Here is a 27,232-nt window from a genome sequence, read left to right as displayed (position 1 = left end):
AGTGTACATTCCTATAACTGACTCTTTTCTTCATATGATTTCCTAACAGATTACAATATAAGGATTAACCAGAAATCTTCAGGAAGTCACAAGTCAAAATCAGGTTTGCAAATGTTGTTGTGAAATTTGGCTATAACATAGACAAGACCCTAGCAGAGTACCTAGGACATGGTGGGTATCAACAAACAGAAGCCATTTTCATTATGATAATTATTAAGAAAAACCAAAAAAATAAACAAACAAACAAAAAACGATTACAAATGCCAATTGAAAATCACATCTTGGAGGAAAAAAATATGCTCAGTGGCCAGCAGGTGGCATGGTGGTTGAGGCAGCTCGACTCTCACATGGCTGACTAAGGTTTGAGTTCCCAGAACTGGCAGCTTGCTTTCTCACTTTCCCTTCTCTCTTTTTCTCTTTGGTCAACTTTTTAAAAAAATAATGTTTTTGCCATTCATCACATGTCACCAGGGTGGGAAGGTTGTCTGATTGTTATCCAGAAACTCATTCCACTGACTTCTAAATCAGTTTGGAGATTAATACGGTATACTTATGAATGGTAAACTACACTTCTCTTTTTGTCTAGGACATGCAGACATTTACACCAAGCTGGCAATGTAGATGACTCTTGGTATTTTAGGTAGCTTTTGCTTTGGGGATTTTAAATTAATCACTCATTTATTTCTCTGTAAACTGAAGACCCAAGCCAGAATGAATTAAAACAGTACTTCTGTGACTCATACATGGACCTTTGTCTTCATTTCTTTGACTCTGAGCCTCAATTTCTCATTCAATTGAAGAATTCATAGAATAAGAATATGGTGAGTAGCATTTCTCACCTAATAATAAATTTATTTTTACATAAATTCTCTAAAAATACCTGAAAATATTGTACTTTCTTTTAACATTGTTTTATTTCAGCAGATTTTTCTCTCTCTCAGTAGGATATATTTTAGAAGCCTAGAACACATTATAAATCCATGGCTTAGGTACATATCTTAGATTCAGTTACCTTTCTAATTGAGCCAATTAACAAAACAAAATACACATTCAAATAAAACATGTATCTACACCATTTAGGAATAATTAAAATTATAGATCAGTTTTTCTTTCACTAATCACAAATTACGGTAATGCTTTTGTGGTGTTCATTTCTGGGCTCACTTTGGTGTGTTTATTAAAGCACGGTATTGTCAGATCACAGGGAGTATCTCATTTTCATTTTCATATCTCCAATTCTAAGGGGGATTAAATTACCCAATTAAGCTGTTAATTAAAAAGACTCCTACAGAATAAACTGCAGGCTACCAATGGCATTCTCAATTTTCATTGCACTATGCTCAGAAGTCATTTTCTAAATTCAGATCTCAAAGTTACTGCCCTATATTTCACCTTAAAAGGTGCAGTCAGGAATACTAGCTGGAAAGTCAAACCCATTTCTTTTTTTTCTTTATTTTTTTCTTTTCTGTGCTCACCAGAGAGACAGAGAAAGAAAGTAAGAAAGCACCCCCCAGGGAGATGGCCATACCACCACCCCTTCTCCTCCATTCTCCTCTCAGGATTTTAGGCATCCAAGCACATAGGCCCGGCCTAAGTTTCAAGTCACTGGGTCTGGGATTTGAACCATGGTCGAACATGTGGGAGTCCAGTGCCTTAACCACTACACCACCTGCTGGCAACATTTCTTCTTCTTTCTGGGCACATAAACAACTCATCTCAGATTCCCTTGCAGTTAAGTATGGTCACTTAACTGAGCTATAGCTTAGGTGGATTACAAGCAGAGGTAATGTAGACAAATTTCAGAAAAACCCAAACCTTTAACATCTTCCATGTTTTTTCTGCTCCACCAGTTTCTTGCTGATGAGCATGTCTTCAATCATGGGTTGAAAATGGAGGAATTCATAAAAAAAAAGCCCAGGTCCTCAAATCATCAGTTGGAAAAAAATCTCACTGATCATTAATTATCCATTATGTGTGTAATGAAAACAAGAAATATACTTAAGTTGGGTTAAGTCATTGAGAGTATCTGTGTCTTCTGCTACTGTGATCTTTTTTTTTTTTTAATTAATTTATTTTTTTTGCTATAGGGCATGTGCGCTCGCCAGACAGACAGAGAGAGACATAGAGACAGAAAGCAAGAAATCACCCCCCAGGGGGGATGGTCACGCCACAATCCCTTCTCCTCCATTCTCCTCTCGGGATCCTGGGCATGCACGCACACGCGTCCGGCGTGAGCTTAAGCCACCAGGTCCGGGATGTGAATCACGGTCGACTACATGGGAGTCCAGCGACATAGCCATTACACTAACTGCTGGTCCCCAGCTACTGTGATCTTAACAAAGAAAGTGACCTTGAAGGACATGCAAATATCTTAAATGTAATTGGAAACATTGGCCTTTGAATTTTGATCAGGTCCACTTAGTACATATAAAAATCTAAGGAGACAAAACCTCTGCGGTTTTTAAAATATATTAGGTTGCTGGAAAAGCCATGATGTATTTTTCTGGGGTTTTTTGATGCAAAAATTCATCATGACTTTCCAGACAACCCAATAGTACATAGACCAGAGCAAGAGAGATTCTATACTTCTTTCCTCCTTTCCTCCAAAGCTCCTTCTTCCTGTCCACACTGCTTAAATCATCCATAAACTCTGTAATTTCTGAGACTACACATCTTTCCTTCTGCCACTTTCCTATGCACAAAACTTATTTCAGGGATCAACTCAGAAACTGGAGTGAATAGGCCAAGAGAGGCACCAAGAAGCCATAATTGCCCACTTATTACCCACTATCTATGTATCACCTATCCCCTGTGCATGGTGGCTGTGGCTTCTCACACAAATGGACTAGTCTAGGACCCTACAAACCAGTACGTTTCCAGATCTTCGAGCTATCAGTGTCAGAAAGGTATTTACATTATTCAACAGGAGACTCTACTTCCACTGCCAGCCTAGCCCACAAACCTCCATAAAGAAGTTAGTATGAATTCTGTGGTACACCTCTGGATTTGTTTAGACTCAGGCAAGGTGGTCAGCCTCTCAGTCCTGCACTGCTCAGGCAACTCCAGTTCTCTGAAAATGCATTGGGCAAAGAGGCTTCATTAGCATGACAGCAGCCACGATTACAAACAAAAGCACATGGAGGGTGAGGTTAGGGTGCCCAATAAAAGGGATTTGCTGAGATCTTGGCAGAAGGAGCACCAGTAGTGTCCACCAGAGGACAATCAAAACATTCTTTTTCTGTGTTCCAAACCACAACCAGATGTACTTATATATCATCACACATCACTCAGTAGGGTAATTGTAACAGTTTACTTGTCCATCTCCCATGGTAAACCAGACTGTTCACTGAAGCCCAGAGAATATGTATTCCCCACATAAATATAGCTAGTTTGGTGATTTAAATATAATAATGACTGCTAAGTTACTGCGTACTGAATGAATGACTATGAATTCACTTGTTAAAGAATGCTGACAGTGCATAAGATTCTTTGTATGGATAATAACTGTAAGGTCCACTAATACCTTTGTGAGACCAGTCCTAATGCGGTTAATTTTCTCAATGGAAATATCATTGCACAGGCAATAAATCATATCTGCTGGCTACATTCTAAAAGAAACTATAATGACCACATTGCATATCTTGCATTGCCTATGGAGGAAGTTATTACATTCAAATCCCACTTTCCTAAATGAAGAGAGTGGGTGCACCACAGTGCTTTGTATACCTTTTTGGCAAATTGTTGTTTAAAAGAGAACTGAAGGGGCCAGCAGGTGGCATGGTATTGGACTCCCACATGGCTGATTACAGTTCAAGTCTCAGACTCAGTAGCTTGAAAATCATGCTGGATGCTTATATGTGCACCCAAGATCCTAAGAGGATTTCTCACTTTCTCTCTTCCCATCTTTCTCCAGCAAGTACATATGCCCTATGGCAAAAATAAATAAATAAATATAAAAAGAGAGAACTGAATGTTAATAGATACAGGAGATTTTAATATTTTCTCAATAATACAAGAAACAGAAAGTCTTGAACTTTTTATTGTCCTTAAAATAATTGTTCACATTGTTTTACAAGTAGGGGAAGAAAATACAACCAAATGAATCTCAAGATGATCATTTAGATATCAAATGGATAATCTAAGAACATCTTTCTTCAAACCAGTAGGGTATTGCCACTGGCCATGAGAACGGTGTTGTATGAAGTAATCATATATTCTTCCACAATGTACTATGCAATTGAGGCATGATAGTTAAAAAAAAATCAAGGAAGAAGCCTATCAAATGCTAAGTGATTATAGAAATACTAATTGAATAAATATAGTTCAAAATGGGGTAATCTAGGGGGTAAAGGTTAATTCAAAAGTCGGTAGCCCAAAGCAGAGACTGCCTTTTCTGACTCTGGAATACTTGACAAGTGATTTCAAATCTCTGCACCTCCTTGGAAAGAGCATAACCTGTCTGGCAAGCTGCAGTTCCTAGTTGCTTCTTAGTGATGCTCCAGGGCTAAATAAGAGCAAATTGATGTGCTATGCTTTAAGCTCCATTGGGGCAAGGCACTAAATAAACTTCAGGATAATTTATGAAGCCTGAGCTTGCATTAGTCATGTCCAAGTCCATCTCGTAAAAGCCAGACTGGAAATAGGAGGCCATGCTGAGCACTCGGTAAAAAGCTTAACAAACTTTGGGCAATGATCATGAGCCCAAACAATACTACTTTTATACATAAAATCCTCTACTAATCTCAGAGAATTTCATTTAAAAAATTAAAAATAAAAACTAACTCCTTCGGATGCCCAGACAATAGCTCACTGGCAGAACATCTGGTCTATGAATCAGAGAAGTTATGACAGTCCTAGTCTGAGATCCAATATCTAATTTCCTTTTAATTTACCATGATTATTTTGTAAAACTTTATGGCTTCACTCCAATGGATGTGCTTAGCAAGCTTTGCCAAAATCCTGTCTTCTCTTCAGAGCCACATCCTTCGGCCAGCTTCTCCCTACCTTTTTGTTTTCCTTCCCTTATAGTTGAATTTTACCTTCTTCCTTCCACCACTTAATCAGCATCTGCATCTTTATCAAAAAGGAGAGATAAGACTGTAATTTGAAGGGTAAAACACGAGCACGTATTTGGAAAGCCAATCCTTCCAGGATATTGTTCTTGCTAGTGGTGGTGATTAAAGGTGATGATTTTGTTTTTTTGTTTAGTTTTGTGTTTGTTTGTTTGAATAATAGCCATCCTATCTATAACTTTCAGCATAACTGAGCTGCCTCAAGTAAAGTTAATCGGGGGCAAGGAACCCTGTCATCTAGAAACTGTAAGGGACCCAAATAATCACCAACCAGTTCTCCTAAACTGACAAGTGACTTAAAAATTTCTATTTCCAAAGTCATAATTCTATGCTTTTATCAAACACTTTCCCTGACCTGCAGGAACGTGTTTCCTTGGAGTTTTAAAAAGAAATTTAGAAGGAAAACACTATTTGTATAAGCACGACAAACCTCAGCTGATTTTAAATGTCCAAGTGACAGAATAAAACAAGGACTATCTTACATGTGGAAACCAAATCATAATGCTTACTCCAGAAAAAAGCCACATGCACTTCCAGCAGCTCAATATAATACAGATTGTTTTTAGAAATACAAACTAAGGTCACATTAAGTCATAGTTAGGAGGAAAAGGTAGCTACCCTTCAGAAGTTCATCCCTTTAGAGAGGAGGAAGTCAAGGAGAAAATCACTCTCCCTGGACTAAAGCGGTGTAATTGTTCTCCTCGGGATGGTGCCACTCCGTTTCTCTCCATTCAGAAGTTCCCATGGTTACAAAAGGACATAGCATACACTTATAGTTTTTAAAAAGGACGACAAATCACAGGGATGCAAAATGGCCTCCTCTGGTTAGTCTGAATTCGGCATCTTGCTACTGGGATTTTCCTATTGGCCCACTTAATACTTCATGTCCACTGAATACTGTTAAGCAGGTGAGGGATGCCTACTTTAAGAAACCAGAAATGCCAGGTAATCACTGTAATGCCATTACAATTTTATCCTACATAAACACACTAGTAAGAGAGAGAGGAGTTCATATAAAACAACAATGCTTTTCAAAGGATCAAAAACAGTGCCGTTCTTTTACAGACTCTTGAAGATGTGTGTAAAATTGACATTTTGGGGGCTATGCATGGAATTTTACACTGAGTCAATATGTTCTAAAATGTCTTCCATAAAGACATTTTTCAAAAAGTTGTGTTTTTGCTTTTGCCTTTATAAAGAGAGATAACATTAACTTTGCTGAAATGGAAGGGTGCTTTGCTCCCTCTTCAACATGTCTGTGTGCACTAAAGAGAAACAAAAGCCATTCTTTCTAATGGGGAATCAGAAATTTCTTTTCTGAGTGCCCATTCATTTCAGAACCAGGAGAATGCACCTATATGAGGGTGACGAAACAAACAGGAATCACGCTAAAGAAAAGTATCCAGCAGACAGAAAATCACTTAGATTCAAACAGACTAGATAAAATCTTGGAGATTTCATCTCCTGGTTTCTCCATTGTTGTATAGCTAGAAGTTTTTGCTTCTTCTGGAACTTAAAGCTATATCCTCTCTTTTTCTATCTGAAAAACTCAAATCCTTTTCTTAGTAACCTTACTGCTAGCTTTGTTCACACTGACTTGGACAGGGCAATCAGCTACATCAGATGAAAACTATGAGGCACATTTTCATTCCAATAGACTGCAAATCTGAAGGGAAGAACTTCATCAGAAATTGTAAAATGGAGATCCAACATATTTTTAATTTAACTACATTAGCAGTAAGAAACTCTGTGTAATAGCTGCCCATAAAATCGTACACTGCGTTCCACAGAGCAGCAAGACCTCCCTGGTATCCACACACATGTATACATCATTGAGGGTTACAAGTTTAATAGATTAATTTTTTTCTGAATACGTATCTATGTTGGCTCCCTTCAAAGCTATAGATCAAAATGGTATGTATGACTTAGCTGTGATTAACACACTAAAATTTAACAATTTCACAGACAGGGTTTTAACAGAAGTAGCTTAGGGATTTTGTTTTGTTGCTTTGGTTTTCTTAAGAAAAAATACGTGGTTTATTTCTTGCATTCCATTTTTTTAAGCTCTACAACTCTGAACAGATACTATTTAGATCCAAGCAGGTCATCTAATCAAATAATAGAAATTCATTAAAATAAACATCCTTGGGAGAATAGAGACCCGAAGCAGTGATTGATATGTGCTTAGTGCAGCCTCTGCTAGCGCTGTGCAGTTCTCTCAAGATGGTGGGACCCAGTGGAGCAGCTACCAGAGCCGGCAGGAGTCCATGCCTCTGTTCATTGTGGAATTGGGTGGACAGTTAAAAGCTTTCTGGAATTCTTCAAAGTTACTAATTGCACCATTGACCCTGGAAAAAGATATGTCAAAGCACATGTCATTTCATTCTTATATATCAATAGGTTCTGGATAATGCTGTGGCAATATATTGCTAGATGGGATTTTAGCATATTTATTTAACCTGTCTATAGGGAAAACAATGAAAGTCTAAAATGGTTAAGTAAATTTCCAGAAAAATTAACAGAGCTCACACTAGAACTAACATCTCCTGAATGCCAGGCAAATGCTGGGATTTACCCTTCCAACAGTCTTCAAATCCCTATAAAACTGTACCATCAATACTTTCTTTTTCTAACTTTTCTTAATTGACCTTTTTATGGAATGTACAACTGACATAAAGTGCTTAAATCTTAAAGATGAAATTGTCAATTTTTTCACGTGTATATACGTCTACCTTTGAGATCAAGATAGGATATTTCCTAAGTGTTCATCAAAAAATGAATGGAAAAGGAAAACATAACCTATAAACACATAGAAATACTATTTAACCATTAAAAAGGTATGAAATCCTGTCCTTTGAGGCAACATGGATCAGCCTAGAGGACATTATGTTAAGTGAAACAAGTCGAGTTCAGAAAGCAAAATATTATATATTGCATGATCTCATTTGCACATGTCAGCTGAAAAAAAATTGACCTCATAGAAATAGAGAGTAAAAAAATAAAAGAAATAGGGACCAGCAGTTGGCGTAATGGCTATGTCACTGGACTCCCACGTAGTCGACCGTGGTTTGGGTCCCGGACCCAGTGGCTTAAACTCACGCCGGGCGCGTGTGTGTGTGTGCCCAAGATCCCGAGAGGAGAATGGAGGAGAAGGGATTGCAGCATGGCCATCCCCCCGGGGGGGTGATTTCTCGCTTTCTGTCTCTCTGTCTCTCTCTGTCTGGCAAACGCACGTGCCTTATAGCAAAAAAACCTCTCCAAAAAATAAAAATAAAAAATAAAAATGAAATAAAATAAAAAAAATAGAGTAGAATAATGATTACAAGAGGCTGAAAAGAATAGGGGGAACACCTTGCTTAACAGCAACAAAATTACAGTTAGATAAGAAGAATAACTTCAAGTATTCTATAGCAAACAGGGTATCTATAGTTAACAGTGTGTTACTATGTATTTCAAGTCAACTAGAAGATTTTTGAATGTCACCAACACAAAGTAACAATTAATGTTTGAGGTGATGGATATGCTAATTACCTTTATTTGACACATTGTATTCATGTACTGAAAAAAAAAAATCACACTATACCCTATAAATACCTACAATCAATGTGTCAAAAGTAATTTTAAAAAGACGGAGACTATTTCCAGCACCCAGAAGTTTCCTTCATGTTCTTCTACTTATAGTACTGCCAAAGATAACTACTACTCTGACCTCTATTACCATACTTTTGCCTGTTTTTGAACTTCATGTGAAAGGAATCCACAGTATATACTCTTTCATCTTTGACTTTTTTCACTCAATATAAAGTCTACAAGAATCGTCCATGCAATTGCATTTCCAATTATTTTTTAAAGCATTCACTGAATCTTACAGAAAACACTTTCTCTAGATTCCTGTTATGTTTGGAAATCATATCTACCTAGAATTTCATTAATGTCACAAACTACTGGTGAATGGTGTCTAGTTATTCCCAACGAGTAAATTCTTCACTGGAGTTAGCTCCAAAGTCAGATGTTCTTGCAAGTTCCCGACTGCAGTAATAACTACAGATTCCTACCCAGCACTTTGATTTTTAACTGTCTTTTGGAAGTGGTATTTCCATTGTGTGATTTCCACTGCACTCAAAATCTATAGTCAACTGCAGACATCAGTAACAAGCCAGGCAAAATTCTGTCCTCATCTATTTCTTATTCAACTGTGTGTTCAAAGGTTTGACTAGAGATTCAGCGTTCTCAGTCGCTGACTATTTCATCCCTAATGACTTTGCTACCTACGGGCATTTGAATGAATGTAATGGCCTATATCTTAAAAAAAAAAAAAAATCCCTCATAACCTCTTGTGTTTTAGCTAGAATGTATGGAGAGGGATGCATATTTCATAGTGGGATTCACCCTAGGCAAGTGTTAAAGGTAGAATAAAGTTGATAATTAGTAAGGATACTCTGCAAATTATCAGCTAAAATCCAACATTATAGGCAACTAGTTAGTAAAAGGAAATTAGTTTCTAAAAACTTATCTGTTGAGTAATTAATCTACTGTGTGGTTTCATCTGCACCATTTGTCAGTGGGAACACATTTTAGTCCATTAGAGACTGTCAGCCTTCACGACAGTTTAGCCCAGTGGGGAAGAATTTCCAACACAGTGATTAGATTTTTATGCTAGTGGGTAATTTATAGTCAATTTCTGAAGCATTTCTAAGGCAAGGTTATAGGAATAAGACTTTTAAATATAGGAGAAATTTCAGATGACTTTCCTGCAATACACTAATGGATTCATTTAAACACCAAATATACAGCTATCCAGGTATAATATGTTCTAAGCCAATAATGAATAAATACAAATTCTTATGGTTTCTTAGGTTTTGCATGATAGTTCTGTCCTCTGCTATCAAAAATTTCTCTCAAATTACAGAACCTCAGACGAGGTAAGTAATATCAACTGTAATTTTATTTTTACTTAATATCTGATATATTCTGACAATTAAATAAGATTATAATCCAAAACCTCCTCTCTTCATGTATAAATAATTGTTTCAAAATATGATTCAAGCTAGAAGACAAAACATAGTATCCCTGACTCTAGATATGAATTATATTTGTTAAATATTGCCCTATAGCCTCCTTTATGTTCAGAGTTATTCAGAAAATAATCATTCGTTCATGTTTGTTGGTTGATTGTGTGAAAGACCAAGAGGTATTAAATATGATAAAATAAACCAGAAGTCTAGGTATTTCAAGGCAGAGTACATCACATTGCATCCTTTTCTAAGATAATAAAAACTGGTTTTTGGTCCAGACCAAAAATATATAATAAAATAGGTGGTTGGATAAATTAAATGTTCTGGTTTTCTAAGCATCTACAGTGCTCAGGACACCCATGAATTGCTGCTTTTCAAAACCTGGAAGATAGTGAATGGAATTTAATACTAAAGCTATGGTTTGGACTTTAAATTATCTCTAGATTCTTGTACAGTCTCATAGCCCTCTTCATACAGCACTAAACTAGACGTGTGTGTAAGTGCCCCAACAGGAATTTAAGAGAATGCTGACTAAACTAGCTTAATCCTAATGAAAGAAAACATGCTTAGTTTCTGTTTGGCCACATTTGTTTGTCTGTAAAGTGGAGCTCACACAGTTTACAACACAGATTTTTGTTCTGAGAGCCTATTTGATAGTGCCCTGGACTGGCTAGGTAGGGGAGGAAGTGGAGAGATACACAGTTCCAAACTGATGGCATTTGCCCATTTACCTAAACTGAGGGGGACTGTGAGCACCAATTTGGACTTGTTCTCGGGCAGCTTCTGGTCTGTAGGAATTGCACCTTACCTAGAAGAGAAGAGCACCCCAATAAAAACATTTGTATTCCATATATACATTTTCTACTTTCTTAACTGTTCCAAATTATTCTGGAGAATCATTTAAAAATCAATGGATGATACTTTTAGGAAGTAGATCAGATAAAACTTTCATCAGCAGTAACATTATTCTAATCTCCAGCATAGAAGGTTTTATCAGCATGACTAATTCCACAATTTGAGTAAATTAGAAAAGTTTTGGGCTATCAAGTGGTGTGGTAGTTAAGGCGGCTGGATACCACATGACTGACTGTACTGTTTGAGTCCCAGACCTGGAGGCTTGAAAAAGATGGCAGGCACATGTGTATGTGTATGCCCAAAATCCCAAGAGGAGAATGGAAAAGAGGAGAAGGGATTGCAGCACGGTATGGCCAGCTCCCCTGTGTGTGTGTGTGGGGGGTGATTTCTCACTTTCTCTTTCTCTGTCTGTCTCTAACTCTAGGAAGCACACTGTAGTAGAAAGTAAAGGAAAAAATAGAAATAAAAAAGAGACAAGTGCTTTAAGTCAAGAGAATCATATATGTGCCCAGGAATCAACCAATGCATTTCAATTAATTTAATGTTTGAAATAGCTCTTATCAAATTTAACCATATCCATGCAAATCAATAAAATTAATCACCATCCACTATTGAACATGGTCCAGAGAAGTTGGTATTTCACCTTAAGTGCCTTGCAGACCTTCCTCTAATCCAAGCCTAGGACAAGAATACACTAGAATATACTCCTTTAACTCCTTTGACATTAGGCGTGGCTATTTGACTTGCTCTGGCCAATGAAATGTAAACAGAAGTGATACATGTCACTATGTCACTTCCTAGGAAAAGGTTTTTTTTTTTTTTTTGGAGAGGTTTTTGCTATAGGGCACATGTGCTCGTCAGACAGAGAGACAGAGAGACAGAGAGACAGAAAGCGAGAAATCACCCCCCAGGGGGGATGGCCACACCGCAATCCCTTCTCCTCCATTCTCCTCTCAGGATCTTGGGCACGCATGCACACGCACCAGGCATGAGTTAAGCCACTGGGTCCAGGACGCAAACCACGGTAGACCGCATGGGAGTCCAGCAACATAGCCATTACGCTAACTGCTGGTCCTATAGGAAAAGTTTTTTTTAGAGAGAGATTTTTGCTATAGTGGTGCATATACATGCCAGAGAGACAGAGACAGAAAGTGAGAAATCACCCCCCAGAGGTGATGGTCATGCTACAATCACTTTTCTTCCATTCTCCTCTCAGGATTTTGGGCATGCACGCACACCCGAATTTAAGCCACTGGGTTCAGGACTTAAACCACAGTCAACTAAGTGAAAGTCCAGCAACATAACCTTTACGCCATCTGCTGATCCCTCTAGGAAAAGTATTAAGAACCTTAAAAACAATTTAAGCTGCAATATTAAGGGCCAGTGCACATTTCTCCATAGCTTTCCTACTGCTCTGGTGACTATGGATGCACAAGTCAAGATAAAGACTCAAATCCCAGGTTCCTGAGCAAAAACTATGACAGAGCCCCACTATTGACCCACATTGGACAGGGAACATGAACAAGAAATAAATGTTAGTTGTGTTGTTTATTTTTTAAAAGTTTCCTTCTTTCACAAGAGAGATATACAGAGACAGAGAGAGAGATAAGCACCCCCAACAAGGGTCTCACTGCAAACCACCATCTCCATAGTCTTTCCCAGCCAGTCAGGATCATGGACATGTGTACATATGCCTGGCATATCCAGGTAGATCCAGAAACCAAACCCTAGTCTTTCAGATGGCCACCTACTTAATCCTGACTTGAAGTATGTCTTAAAATATTAACAGAAGCAGGACACGTGAATATGGGGGAGAGGGATATCCTAAATGGAAAAAGAGTTTAGAGCAAAGACATGTTTGAGGGGGAAAAAAGGACATTTAACTTTCTAGAATGCTTTATACATAATGGGCAACCAGGAGAGAAAGAGGAAGGTACAAGGTTTCTGAAGTCCTGAACAATGGGCCGAAGTGTTTAAACTATATTTAATATTGGTTTTGAGCAGGAAAATGATAAAATCCATATTTTAAAAATATTTATATGGCAGGGGTATACAATAGAGGAAATTAGAGACTAGTTAGAAGATCGTTTTTGGGACCAGCAGTTAGAGTAATGGCTATGCTGCTGGACTCCCGTGTAGTTGACTGCAGTTCACGTCCCAGACCCGGTGGCTTAGAACTCACGCCGGGCGTGTGTGCGCGCGTGTGCGTGCATGCCCAAGATCCCAAGAGGAGAATGGAGGAGAAGGGATTGTGGCGTGGCCATGGCCCCTGGGAGGTGATTTCTGGCTTTCTGTCTCTCTATCTCTCTCTGTCTGTCTGACAAGCGCACGTGCCCTATAGCAAAAACCTCTCAAAAAAAGAGATCATTTTTCATCACTGAATGAATGTGAATTAGATAAGTAGAAAGCAGAACAGAAAGTAGAAGGATGAGAAGAAATGTATGGGTCACAGTAACTATAGGAATAGAGGAGGTAGGAAAGGTGATATGAGGCTATTGCTCTTGATGGAGATAAACTGTGTCACTGTGGTTTTAAATTTGACTTTGAAGATGGTTTTGTAATATAATTTCTTAATTTCTTCAGAAGCTAGATAACATGAATTTGTTTGTGGCATTTATTTTTACCTCATTTATCCTTATATCATTCCTTCTTATATTCTTATACTATTATATAGTATTATCTTTGCCTCACATATCATTTAAGAGATTTCTAAAAATGCATTATAGTTGTTACAGTTTTCCTAGTACCTTCCCAGGAAATAAAAAAACTTTATTCCCCATAAGAAGACTTATTCCAATGTGCAAAAGATTAAAAATCCCCTCATCCTATCAATGGGAAAGGGTCCAAGATAAATTTCTCATGAGTGATATAAAATAGCTTTACAATATTTCCCCAAATCTCTTTTAGTTTAAAATAAGTCATATGTGGTTAGGTATTATATTTGGAAACATTTCAAAATTATTATTGCAACATCACTTTCAATTAGTTTATCTCATCTACAAAGAGATATTGTGGACAAGGATGTAAATAGTAAGAACTAGTGAACCCTTGAATTTTGTCCTCTAAAGCGCAGGTCAGCAAATGTTTTCTATAAAGAGACATGTAGTAAATATTTTAGGCTTTGATGACTGTACAGATTCCATGTCAACTACTCAACTTAGCCATCGTAGCACAAAACCAGTCACAAACAATGGATAAATGAAAGAGTGCATCTGTTTTCCAATAAAGCAATACAGGCACTCCTCACTTAACACTGAGTTCTGTTCCAACAACTAGATCATTAAGAAAATTGGTCGATAAGCGAGGAACTTAAAGGTGGATGTCTTGTGCTGTGTCATGGTGCCATCAGGTATTTTACTAGATATCATTGACATCAAACTAGAATAATGTAATTCTGTCCATATAAAAAGCATACTTGGGCTAAGCACTAGAAAGCAACATGACACACAACACAATAGTATAAATGTGGCCTAATTGTGTTTATATATTCAGAATCCTATTATGAGTGCACAATAAAGTACAAATTTATAAACAAAATATGTATTCTTGCATGTTTGAAAGTACTTTGCATAGTGAATATTAACCAACTGCAGGAAAGAGCCAAAGACAGAGAAAGGGGATTTGTGAGACTCACGCAGACTGAGAAAGGCAACTCCCCATGCTAGAGAACTGGTGATAAGTCTGAGTGGTCATTAAACAGTTAGGTTGTTGAATGAAGAATGGCTGTATTTACAAGAACAGACAGCAGGCTATATTTGGCCCTAATTTGCCAACCCTAAATCTAGAAAATTCTAAATACTTTTTTGGTGTGTTCTTTTAGCTATCTGATCTAGTACTGACCCAAAAGGAAATTTCCTTAGCCTATGTTAGTCTTATCCTTTTTGAGCAATTGAGCTAAAAATATCAAGTGTCTTTAATATACTCAGCATCTGTTCAAGTAATTGATCTAAAAATATCAGTGTCTTCAATATACTCCAGTATCTATGGTAATACATAAGTGTTAGGATACTAAAGATTAGCCGTGGAGATAAAACTGAAAGTCTTGAACATTTTGAGAGTGATTAAATACTCAACTGCATGGTATAGAAAGTAAGTGTAAAAAGGAGTTGGATATAAAATAATGAGGACTAGAGTTCTTAGGGAATAATTTAATGAAGGCAGCATTGAAGATTCTGAGGAGAGAAGAGCAGGAAAGGGGTCTAGTAAAAGCAGAATCAGAAGAAAAGCCAGAAAGATAGAAAACAGACATGACATTGTGAGCTAGAGGTGAAGATTCTTTCCTGGATGAGTTTTTCTCATCCAATGAAATGAGAAAACAGTGGGACATTAAAGTTAGTTGTGTGGAGGTAGATCAGACTAAGAACTTTGGGAGCCAAATGAAAGTATTTGGCCTAAATCAGGTAGGCATTTGGGAGCCACTGTAGTTGTTTTGGCAGATCAGTAATGAAATACAAGTGGTATTTCAGTGTCACACAAGTAGTAAAAGATGCTAAACTCAAGAAAACATACCCTAGGGACCAGCAGTTAGCATAATGGCTATGTCGCTAGACTCCCACATAGTCAACTGCGGTTCGTGTCCCAGACCCAGTGGCTTAAAACTCACGCCAGGCGCGTGTGCGTGCGTGCCCAAGATCCCGAGAGGAGAATGGAGGAGAAGGGATTGCGGCGTGGCCATCCCCCGTGGGGGGTGATTTCTCGCTTTCTATCTCTCTGTCTGTCTGGCGAGTGCATGCGCCCTATAGCAAAAACCTCTCCCAAAAAAAAGAAAGAAAGAAAGAAAGAAAGGAAGGAAGAAAGGAAGGAAGGAAGGAAGGAAGGAAGGAAGGAAGGAAGGAAGGAAGGAAGGAAGGAAGGAAGAGAGAAAGAAAGAAAACATACCCTAAAGCTGTTGGAATAATCCAGAGTAGAAGATATCAAGGATTAATCTACAATGATGACATAGGGTAATGGGGATGTTATAGGCCGAATGATTGTATCCCCCCAAAATTCATAAGTTAAAACCTTAATCCCAATGTGACAGCATTATAAGGTAGGGCTTTAGGAAGTGAGGTCATCAAGGCAGAGCCCTTATGAATGGAATTAGTGCTCTTAGAAGAGGCCAGAGACCTAACTAGCTCTTTCTGCCATGTGAGAACACAGTGAAAAGCAGGCCTCCTAGAAATTGGAAGAGGACCCCCACCAGAACTCAACCATGTTGGCACTCTGATCTCAGACATTTAGTCTTTAGAACTGTGAAAAATAAATTTCTGTTGTGTATAAGCCACCCAGTCTACAGTTCTTTATTAGAGTAGCCTGAAATGCCTAAAACAGGGAAGAAGGAGAAGTGGAATCTGAAAAGCATTTAAAATGATGGAATATTTAGCTTTGGGGATATATGCTATAAAAATGAAGATAGATAAATCAGATAATCCCTAAAAATCCAGACTTTCCAGCCAGGAAGACTCAAAGACAGAGAGTATATCAAAAGAAATAGTGAAACCAAGAAGGGATATCATTTTGTTGATAACTACAGTTTTGTTTATATCAGGTTGATAAACAATCACTTATTTAGTGTTGCAATGTCAGTTTTATGAAACAAAACATCCCGACAGTTGAAAATTGTTTGACCAGTTCCCTATAGACCTGGGAATGAATTAGCCTACTGAAGAGTGACTGTAAGCATTTAGGAACAAAAGGTTGTACCCTATAGGGTGAATGTAGTGGGATAAAGTAAGAATAAGGCAAAGCAGGAGAAATGTAGGAAAGGACAAGGCCGTGAAAACCAAAGAATGAGTTACTAGAAGTGGTTATAACAGTATCACATACATTAAGAAGTCCATATGTAGTGAAAAACTATCAAGTGAGTTACCATAGGATAAAAAATAAATCAATAAACCTTGATTTGATCAGCTAATTATTTATGCCCCATAGAACATTAAGAAGGGGAAATTTATCCTGAAAATTATGAACAAGATAAAACTGTGGCTAAAATCAAAGTGACGGTGTTAACTTCTGTTCCAAGCCTTTGGTCAAGGGAGCAAGCTAAAGCCACATATTTCTTCATCAATTCCCCTTTCCTTTCTACTCACATGAGCATAACTCAGGAAGAAGAGCTGGTTGTTGGTGAATGTGATGCCTGGTAGGAGAGGCTCCTCGACTCCCTGTCTTCTGTCATTTACCCATTTCCTGTAAGCCTAGTGAGAGAAGCAGCACAGATGAGCCTCTGCCACGATGCTTTTTAGCTTTTCTCATCTAGCACAGAGATAATAAATATACATTACTGCCATGTGCAAAATGCATCTTGTCAAGTTTTCCTTTAAGAAAACAAACAACTGGAAATGCAAGTCAATGTCCTATTGCTTAACAGTGTGGCTGGTGCACCTGCAAAGAGATCTAAAACTCAACAGATACTGAAGCAGCTGGGACAAAATGTTCAGATACTAAATAATTCTTTAAAAAGCTGCTCTTTCTTTGTCCACCAAGGAACAAAATTTTTTTTTAAATCCACAATGGTAAGGCCCCTAAATTTTGGGTCAATATATTACCATGTTTTTTGTATTGCCAAGTAAGATGCAAACCTATCATTTTGTATCAACTTCATTGTATAAAATAAAGAATATTTTAACTAGAGTACAAAAAGGGTATAACCTAGGAATAACAGACTGGTCTTTAAATTAAATTCATTTAGCTTTGTGAAAATCTTTCCACATTATCTTTTTGTTCCTTGTTTAACAATAGAGTAGTGGATGATGAAAATGTTATTATACACTCTAACCTGGCCTGGTATATGAGAACCACTAGCCTCTGGCCATAATTTAGAAGTTCGGTATTTTAAGACAAAATTACAAGGAGTGCCATAGAAAGAGCTGTGCTCAAAGAAAACTCATATGACCCTAACCCCTAGGAGACTTCCATAACATGCTTTGATATGAGTATGAATGTACTTTCTGAAAATTATTCCTTAAATATATGATTCTTAATAACAAATATTATTCTTTATGGTGACTTTACACCCACCCTCAAAAAAGAAAACAATGCAGCTCTATGGTACTCCATAATGTGCTCTATATACTCTATAATAGAGTGGTCACTGGGTAAATACAATTCTACTTACAGAAATTCCATACCTAACTCCTCAAGAACATGTCTATGGTACAAATTGAGGTGTATCTGTATTTATATGGTGTCTTATAGCCCCCCCTTTTTTTTTGTAGATATTTGCCATAGGGCACATGTGCTTGCCAGAGAGCAACAGATAGAGACACAGGAGGAGGGAAAGTGAAAAATCACTCACCAGAAGGGACAGCCAAACTGCAACTCCTTCTCCTCCACTTTCCTCTCAGGATTTTGGTCATGCACACACATGTACTCAGCATATTTTTCAAGTCACTGGGTCCAAGACTCAAACCACAGACTCAGCCTTGTGGGATCCAGTGCCTTAGCCACCACATCACCTGCTTGCCCCAATTTTTAAAAGCATAGGAAATGTACCAGTGCATACCCTAAAAGCTTCCCTCAGGCCTCCATTATCAGCAATATTTTCTCCCAGGGTCCTTTTCCCTTTCACCTAACAAAAAGAAAAAAGAATGTTTTGCGGTCAACTATCATTCTACAAGAGGCATAAATATTATAACAAGCAAAAGAGTCATATTTTTGAAGGGAAAATTACGTTCCATAAATCAGAGGTAGTCGTAATCTATTAAGAGATGGCAAACTAACCCCATTAAGGTGCTCCTGAATATAATAATTCCTATTTTATTATACCACACATTTCTTTCTCACCCACCTCTTTATTCTCACAAATTTAGCCAGCTCCAATAAAATGTTAACAATATACTGAATGACTCTATTTTAATGGCAAAAAAATAGAAATGTCGCTATTCAGATTACTATCTGATTAACTCACATAATTGGAATATTCTTCTCATTGTGCCTGTGTTTCCAAAAAATTGCCATCTACACAGGAATAAGATTTCAAGACCAACAATCATCATTTTACCTTCAGCTACTTCCATGAAAAATTAAAAGGAGAGGAGTTCTCGTGGGGAACAAAAATCAAATAGAAGTAGTGCAGACCACAAGGTCGAGGTTTGCAATATGTATGACAACCAGTCAAGCGTGGTACAGAAATTCTTTGCAACATTTGAAGATTATTTCTTAAAACCTTAAATGAGCTAGGATGAAAATATTCTAAGCCAATATATCCCAGAAGCCAAATCCAACCTGCCACCTGTTTTTCTTATAGGCTCCAAAGTAAGACTGGATTTTACATTCTTCAGTGATTTAGGGGGAAAAAATCAAAAAAAAAGGAATAATATTTTGTGGCATATGAAAATTATATGAAATTCAAATGTAAGGTCCTAAATCAAGTTTTATTAGAATACAGCCATGCCTGTTCACATACATATCACCTGTGGTTGCTTTTTTGCTACAATGGCAGAGTGGAATAGTTGCAACAGAGACCATACACCCCACAAAGCTTACATTGTTTACAGAAAAGTTTGCCAAGTTCTCTATAGTAGGTAGAATAATGGCCTCGCAAAGATGTCTGTGTCCTAATCCCTGGAACTTGTGAATATGTTATTTTACAATGACAGTAGAGACTTTAAAGATGTGATTAAGGATCTTGAGATGGAAAAAAATTGGCCTGCATTATCCAGTAGGGCCAATATAATTAAGAAGGCTGTCATAAGAGGAAAAGGGCGATGAGGAAAAGGAAAGTATCAGAGTGATGCAACCTGACAAGCTGCCATGGCTAATGCTGGCTTTGTACAAGGAAGAGACTATTGGCCAAGGAGTACAGGTGGCCTCTAAAAGCTAAAAAAAGATAAGCAAATATACTTTCTGGAGCCTCTAGAAAGTGTACAGAGACCTGCTGACACCTTAAGTTTAGGTCACTGAGATCTGTGGCAGACTTCTGACATATAGAACTGTATGATAATAAATTGGTGGTGTTGAGGCATAAATATTATAACAAGCAAAAGAGTCATATTTTTGAAGGGAAAATTACATTCCATAAATCAGAGGTAGTCGTAATCTATTAAGAGATGGCAAACTAACCCCATTAAGGTGCTCCTGAATATAATAATTCCTATTTTATTATACCACACATTTCTTTCTCACCCACCTCTTTATTCTCACAAATTTAGCCAGCTCCAATAAAATGTTAACAATATACTGAATGACTCTATTTTAATGGCAAAAAAATAGAAATGTCGCTATTCAGATTACTATCTGATTAACTCACATAATTGGAATATTCTTCTCATTGTGCCTGTGTTTCCAAAAAATTGCCATCTACACAGGAATAAGATTTCAAGACCAACAATCATCATTTTACCTTCAGCTACTTCCATGAAAAATTAAAAGGAGAGGAGTTCTCGTGGGGAACAAAAATCAAATAGAAGTAGTGCAGACCACAAGGTCGAGGTTTGCAATATGTATGACAACCAGTCAAGCGTGGTACAGAAATTCTTTGCAACATTTGAAGATTATTTCTTAAAACCTTAAATGAGCTAGGATGAAAATATTCTAAGCCAATATATCCCAGAAGCCAAATCCAACCTGCCACCTGTTTTTCTTATAGGCTCCAAAGTAAGACTGGATTTTACATTCTTCAGTGATTTAGGGGGAAAAAATCAAAAAAAAAGGAATAATATTTTGTGGCATATGAAAATTATATGAAATTCAAATGTAAGGTCCTAAATCAAGTTTTATTAGAATACAGCCATGCCTGTTCACATACATATCACCTGTGGTTGCTTTTTTGCTACAATGGCAGAGTGGAATAGTTGCAACAGAGACCATACACCCCACAAAGCTTACATTGTTTACAGAAAAGTTTGCCAAGTTCTCTATAGTAGGTAGAATAATGGCCTCGCAAAGATGTCTGTGTCCTAATCCCTGGAACTTGTGAATATGTTATCTTACAATGACAGTAGAGACTTTTAAGATGTGATTAAGGATCTTGAGATGGAAAAAAATTGGCCTGCATTATCCAGTAGGGCCAATATAATTAAGAAGGCTGTCATAAGAGGAAAAGGGCGATGAGGAAAAGGAAAGTATCAGAGTGATGCAACCTGACAAGCTGCCATGGCTAATGCTGGCTTTGTACAAGGAAGAGACTATTGGCCAAGGAGTACAGGTGGCCTCTAAAAGCTAAAAAAAGATAAGCAAATATACTTTCTGGAGCCTCTAGAAAGTGTACAGAGACCTGCTGACACCTTAAGTTTAGGTCACTGAGATCTGTGGCAGACTTCTGACATATAGAACTGTATGATAATAAATTGGTGGTGTTTTTAAGCTACTAAATTTGTGGTCATTTGTTATGACAGTAACCAGAAACTAATACACCCTGCTCTAAACCATCAAACCATAGATCCTACCAACTCTTTACTTTTAAGTTAGCCTAGTCATTCAGGTATCAAGAAACTAATGAATAAAATCAAATTTTCAGAAAACATTATTCACTGTAATCACCCAGAAATTTCCCACCCTCAATCCCCAAAAGTTACCATTCCGGCTTCACATACATTCTTTCTTTTATGACAGGCCTACAAGGTAAGTGCTTTTATCACCTTCCCATTTAACAAATTATCTAAATCTCAGAGTGTTGGTAACCCTGAAAGATCCCCTTTTATATTTCCCTTTCTACCAGGACTGTGCACCCATTCCTGCAATGTTAATAGCTCAGGAAGATTAAACTTCATGAATGGGAGTCACCTCGTCTGGAGATGACTAGGAAGTTATACTCCACCTTCCAATAACTGACTGATGTGCAGCTGAAATAGTCTGGCCCCTTATCCCTGGACCAAACAGTTTCTATGCTCCAAATTCTCAACGCTTCAGAATCTAAACTTTACCTACAAGGATCCTATTTTCTTCATTTTCTTGTGTTTCTCTTGAAACTACTTCCTCAATTCATCACTGACCTAGGAAACCCCTTTTGGGGCTCTCCTCCCAGTGAATCTGACCTAAAACAGAGTGATTAAGTAAACTCCTTACATTTTACAGGGATTAAAACCCAAGAAGTTTTCTGTCTCCAGAGCCTTTACTCCATAATATGCAGCAAGTCTCACCCTCTCTTGGCCCCTGATGCTTATGCTTATATACATTCCGGCTTGAATTTAATCTCCTTCCTTTTTACTCTTAACTTTATATCTTAGCTTTTGGAGTAGTCTTGCCCCCCTGGCCCCTCACACCCTGGACCTCCTCAGCAGACCACATAGCCCTAGGTTTGTTCTCTCAGGATTCAACAGCTGTTGACAGTCTTCTGTGATGCCCTACCTGAACTCCTCCCAATTCACTGCAAAGAAAGGTCTGGGCAAGAGGACTGACTCCCACAAATGAAGAAACATAAAGCATGGTCCTTTATAGCCACAAAAGAAGCCACCCACTCGCCTGTGGGAATGAAACTGAAGATGTTTTCTGATGGTTGAGTGGATTTATGCTGAGACAGGCATGCCCTTTCTGTTGTCCTTGTGACAAAGGTACACATTTGTCAGAATTAAGTTTCAATATCTGACACTTTGGCCAAAATGGATGCTGGAGAGTAGTCTACCCACACATCATCTAAGTATAAAATGAACTTAAAATTAAAGAGCCAGAAGATGATGTAAAGGGAAGAGTACAGATTTTGGAGACATACAAATCTAAATGCTAATCTAGACTCTACCATTGTTTACCTGTGCTATAAACAGAACCTAGGTGACCAGCTGGTGGTGTGATGGTTAAGGCAGCTGGATCCCACATGGCAGCTTGGAAGACATGACATGTGTGTGCATATCCAGACTCCTGAGAGGAGAATGGCACGGAGTCTATGTATGTGCCCAAAATCCTGAGAGGAGAAAGAGACAGAGGAGATTGCAGCATGGCTATCCCCTCAAGGGTGTTTTCTTGTGCGCTCGCTTTCTCTTTCTCTCTTTCTCTCTCTCTCTCTCTCTCTCCTGCACATGTATTATAACGAAATTACAAAACAAAACAAAAACCAGATCCTATGAAAACAAACTAATGTTTAGGACTGTGATTCTCAAACTTTATCTTGTATCAGAATCACCTGAGGGCATGTGAAGAGACAGCCTGCCAGACTACCAGGCCACCTCACCAGGCCACCCCTAGGGAGTCTGATACAGTAGCTCTGGGATAGGACTCAAGAACTTTCATGTCTAACAAGTTCCCAAGTAAGGGAAATGCTGTTGATCTTTGAAGAACACTTTGAGAACCAAAGTTAATGTCCAAATGAGAAAAAAAAAAATGGCCCATGTGATGCCCCCTTAACCACAGCTGTACTCACATTTAAGCCAGCTTTCTTCCAATAATAGTTGCTATATTGGTTAACCATGCACTTGGTTTTTTCTTTAAACTTTTCTTCTGAGTCAATAGACCACCAAGGATCCAGGTTTCCATTTTTATCATATTTTCTACCTAGCAAAAAGGAAAGTTAGAACATTATATTATTTATGGAAACTAAATTCTTCATCTTTCCTTTCCTCACCTTGACAAGCCTTCGAAAAGCAGTCACACAGAAGGTAACACTTCCTGAGAGTAGCTCCTGCAGTTCTGGCCAATATCATAGGTTAATTGTAAAGGGGTGGGGGGAGGAGGGCAGGGAGTGGGGGAAGGAATGAGGAAGTTCTTTCCTTCTAAGGAACAAAGAACATTTAAAAAAACGAGATTCATCAATTTATCACATACACCAGTCTTAACCAATCTTGGATTCTGTGTTTTTACCTGATCTGACCCAAAATGTTCTCTGGATTATGAAATAAAAATGGCTGCCTTCAGACAGCCCACGAAGGGAATTGGAGCATCACTCCCAGTGAAATTCCAAATGATCCATAGGAATTGCCCAGTGAGTCATCCACAATGTGCAACCACCGACCTGACTCCGCCCTATCAGAAGCTGTTTCCTCTAAGTTGCCAGAAGCCCAAAGACACCTAAAACCTCTGTTATGAATCATCCTGCAGCTATCAGTGTGGATGGCAGACCCATCTGTCCTGCTTAGACAAGGAAGGTTGCTCTAAAAAGAGAACTTGGAATAAGAATGGAAATCTCCAAAACTTAGTTATACATGCTTTCTTGCCACATGTTCAGCCTTCATTTTTCTCTATACCCTTCAAAACAAAAGTTTGGTATATCTAGACTATATTCTACATTCAAGGTTACTACTGGAATCAGAGTCATGGTTTAAATGTAATTATACAGAGAACTCTTCATTGAGCTTACAATAAAGTTCCCTAAGTGAAGGTATTAACTGTAACAATACAATGTTCTTCAACAAGGATGTGTGCTACTAACACCACTCCTTGTGAGATTTGTAATGAGTGCCTACCATCCACTTATGAAGCAATCATTAAATAGTTCCTGGGCATGTATTTACATGTATAATGTTCTGTTCCAAGTACTGGTTAACAGAGTGAAATTGCCATCATTAGATTCTGTCCTTTGAGAGAAACTCTAAAAGGCCTCTAGAAGGTTCTGAGGAGAACTATATTTACATTTCCTAGCAAGAAAGGACCAGAACCATAAGAGTATCCACTAGCTTTTGTTTCTTAGCTAAGACTCTTCTCTCAAATAAACCAAACAGCAAAAGGCAGTAAGTACAACTCTGAGAACTCAGATGACTATGAGGCAGCTACATTTTAATACAAGAGGGAGGCCAGTGGGGAACACTGGAAGAATTGTTCAAAAGAGCCAAAGGGATCTCTGGTCTGGCATCAGCATCCAAGGGAGGAATTTGGAGACACTACAGGCATGAAAGATGTCCCTTCCAAACAAGATTGCCTTAGGTTGCTGGGTTCTTGATATTGCCAGTGAATCACTGTGAAGATGTAGATGTGATAGTAATTTGCAAATAATTCATAAGTTTCAGAGATTTCATATGGCTTTCCATTAATACTCCTAAGTTAAAGAAGAAAGTCATGCTGATTAAAAATTATGAGGATTCTCAGAGGCGATCATGCCTTTAGTTTATGCCATATTCTGCTCTTTCCTTTTGCCTAAATGTCATCAGGACACACAGCATATTCTATATTTTGCCTTAGGAAAGCATAGCTTCTTTTTAGAATTCTGAATATATGACAGTAGAAAGAAAAAATAGAGATTAAGTGTATTGCATAATCCACGATACAGTACCAAAAAAACAAAAAAAAAAAAAAAAAAAAAAAAAGCTAAGCTTGAATCCTAACTTGGTAAATCCTAATTCTCACACCTCCAGGTAGAATATCTCGAGATGGTGAATAAACACATGACAAAAAGAAAACCTATAATGCAATTCCTGTAAGTACTGTGGCAGCTACAGCAATCCTGATCTAAAGGCAAAGCTAATTTCACTGAAATTACAAGGTCTTTTTTCATTCTATCCCATCACCAACAGGAACAATTATTTATTTATTGCCAGCTATCACAGCAAAACATGGGGGAAAGTTTTCAATCAGCAGTCTTATTGCTTTGGATTATGATGCTGCTATACAAAGATAATAGCAACAATTAACATCCATATAGTCAACATTATTATGAAAACAGCAGCTTATAAAATGAACCAGTACTTACCATTATTATCAAATCCATGTGTAAATTCATGTCCAACAATTACTCCTATAGCACCATAACTCAGAGATCTGTGGCATAAAATACATAATTTGGAGAAAATTACAAGTATGAATCTCAGAGCATAATTTTTTAATTTTTCAATAAGGAGCCAAGATAATCTGTTTTCTCATAACCATGGTAATAACAATCTAATAATCATACCCATAAAAACTGTGAAAAAAATCTAAACACACTCTTTTGATTGAAATTTACAAAGAAAATATAAATTCTAACATTGTTATCATAACCACATATGAGCCTTAGTGCCCTACCCTGTAAAATTAAAGATACGAAACATATGATTTCTAAAATCCTTTCTAGCCCTAAGATTTTTTTGATTCTATATCTGTTCTAGCTATATTTTATATTTGTGAACACCTAAAACTGGACTTGAAAATATCCTGTCAGTAAATATGCTGTTTATTTTTTATCTGAAAACTTGTTGAAAAGTCACTGTAATCTTAGAAGTTAAATTGTTTTCCAAATGTAGTCATAATAAAAAACAAAGAATAGAGCAGAGATTAAAAGGGATCACTGTTTTCGAAGGTAGTCACATTTCTCTATTTCTGTGGCAGACAAGCTAACAATGGAATAGCAAAGATTATGAAGTCTTAACCAGATTTAGAAAAGGTGTTACATTAGTTCTCTTCACCTCTGAAGAAGCACATGGTTGATTATCTATAAAGGTGCCCACCAACAATTCCACCCACTCCTGAATGTGCAGGCTCCATTCTTCCATCAAGAGGCAATCTAGGGAACCAGCAGTTAGCGTAATGGCTATGTCGCTGGACTCCCACGTAGTCAACCGCGGTTCACGTCCCAGACCCGGTGGCTTAAAACTCATGCCGGGCACATGTGCATGTGTGCCCAAGATCCCGAGAGGAGAATGGAGAAGAGATTGCGGTGTGACCATCCCCCCTGGGGGGGTGATTTCTTGCTTTCTGTCTCTATGTCTCTCTCTGTCTGTCTGGCCCTTGTGTGAAAACCCCCCCCAAAAAAAAAAAAAAAAAAAAAAAAAGGCAATCTAGGGGCCAGCAGGTGATGTGATGGTTAAGGTGTTGGATTCTCATGTGGCTAATTACAGTTTAAGTCCCAGACCTGGCAGCTTGAAAATCATACTGGGGATGTGTGCATGTGTGCTCAAAAATTCAGAGAGGAGAATGGAGAAGGGATTCTAGTGTGACCATTGCTCCTAGAGGGGTGATTTCTCACTTTTCCTCTCTGTCTCTGTCTCTCTCCAGCAAGCACACACATCCTATGGCAATTAACTAAAAAGAGGCAATCTAGGGGCCAGATAGTTGTGCAATGGTAAAACACAATATGCTCTGTGATACAATCCCACATGGGAAAGTTCCTGGTTCATGTCTAGAGACCTCCCTGATTACACCAGGCATGTGTTTGCCCATGACCCAGGGCTGACTAAAAGAGGGGGATAGATCATGGCATGGAGACCCTATTGGAGATTCTCTCTCTAACTCTCTCTCTCTCTCTGTCATGGAAGTAAGAAACTTAAAAAAAAAAAAAAATGTAAAAAGAAGCAATCCATGTCCCTTCTCCTAAATCTGGACTGACTTTGGGATTTGCTGTGACCAACAAAGTGCAGTAGAAGGGACCAGGTATGAATTCTGGGTCAAGGCCTTAAAATACCTTGTATCCTCCACTTTCTACCCTCTTGGAAGTCAGGTGCAATATAAAGTTCATTGCTTAGCTGGAGGGAAAGA

General features: G+C 38.0%; 1 protein-coding gene across 1 annotated transcript in view; it reads right to left on the bottom strand.

Annotated features, from left to right (window-relative positions):
• Positions 1-7,322: 7,322 nt before the first annotated feature.
• Positions 7,323-27,232, bottom strand: part of PHEX (phosphate regulating endopeptidase X-linked) — a 219,932-nt gene continuing 200,022 nt past the window's right edge. Inside the window, exons 17-21 of the mRNA XM_027771117.1 lie at positions 25,473-25,540; positions 23,214-23,344; positions 18,423-18,488; positions 17,011-17,115; positions 7,323-7,420 (exon numbers count right to left, since the gene is read on the bottom strand). Of these exons, the coding sequence (XP_027626918.1) occupies positions 7,403-7,420; positions 17,011-17,115; positions 18,423-18,488; positions 23,214-23,344; positions 25,473-25,540 (388 nt within the window). The 3' untranslated portion in view covers positions 7,323-7,402. The remainder of the gene's footprint in view (positions 7,421-17,010; positions 17,116-18,422; positions 18,489-23,213; positions 23,345-25,472; positions 25,541-27,232) is intronic.

This window comes from Tupaia chinensis, unplaced genomic scaffold, assembly GCF_000334495.1.
Source record: "Tupaia chinensis unplaced genomic scaffold, TupChi_1.0 Scaffold000184_1, whole genome shotgun sequence".
NCBI lineage: Eukaryota > Metazoa > Chordata > Mammalia > Scandentia > Tupaiidae > Tupaia > Tupaia belangeri.
This window is presented reverse-complemented; position numbering and strand designations above follow the sequence as displayed.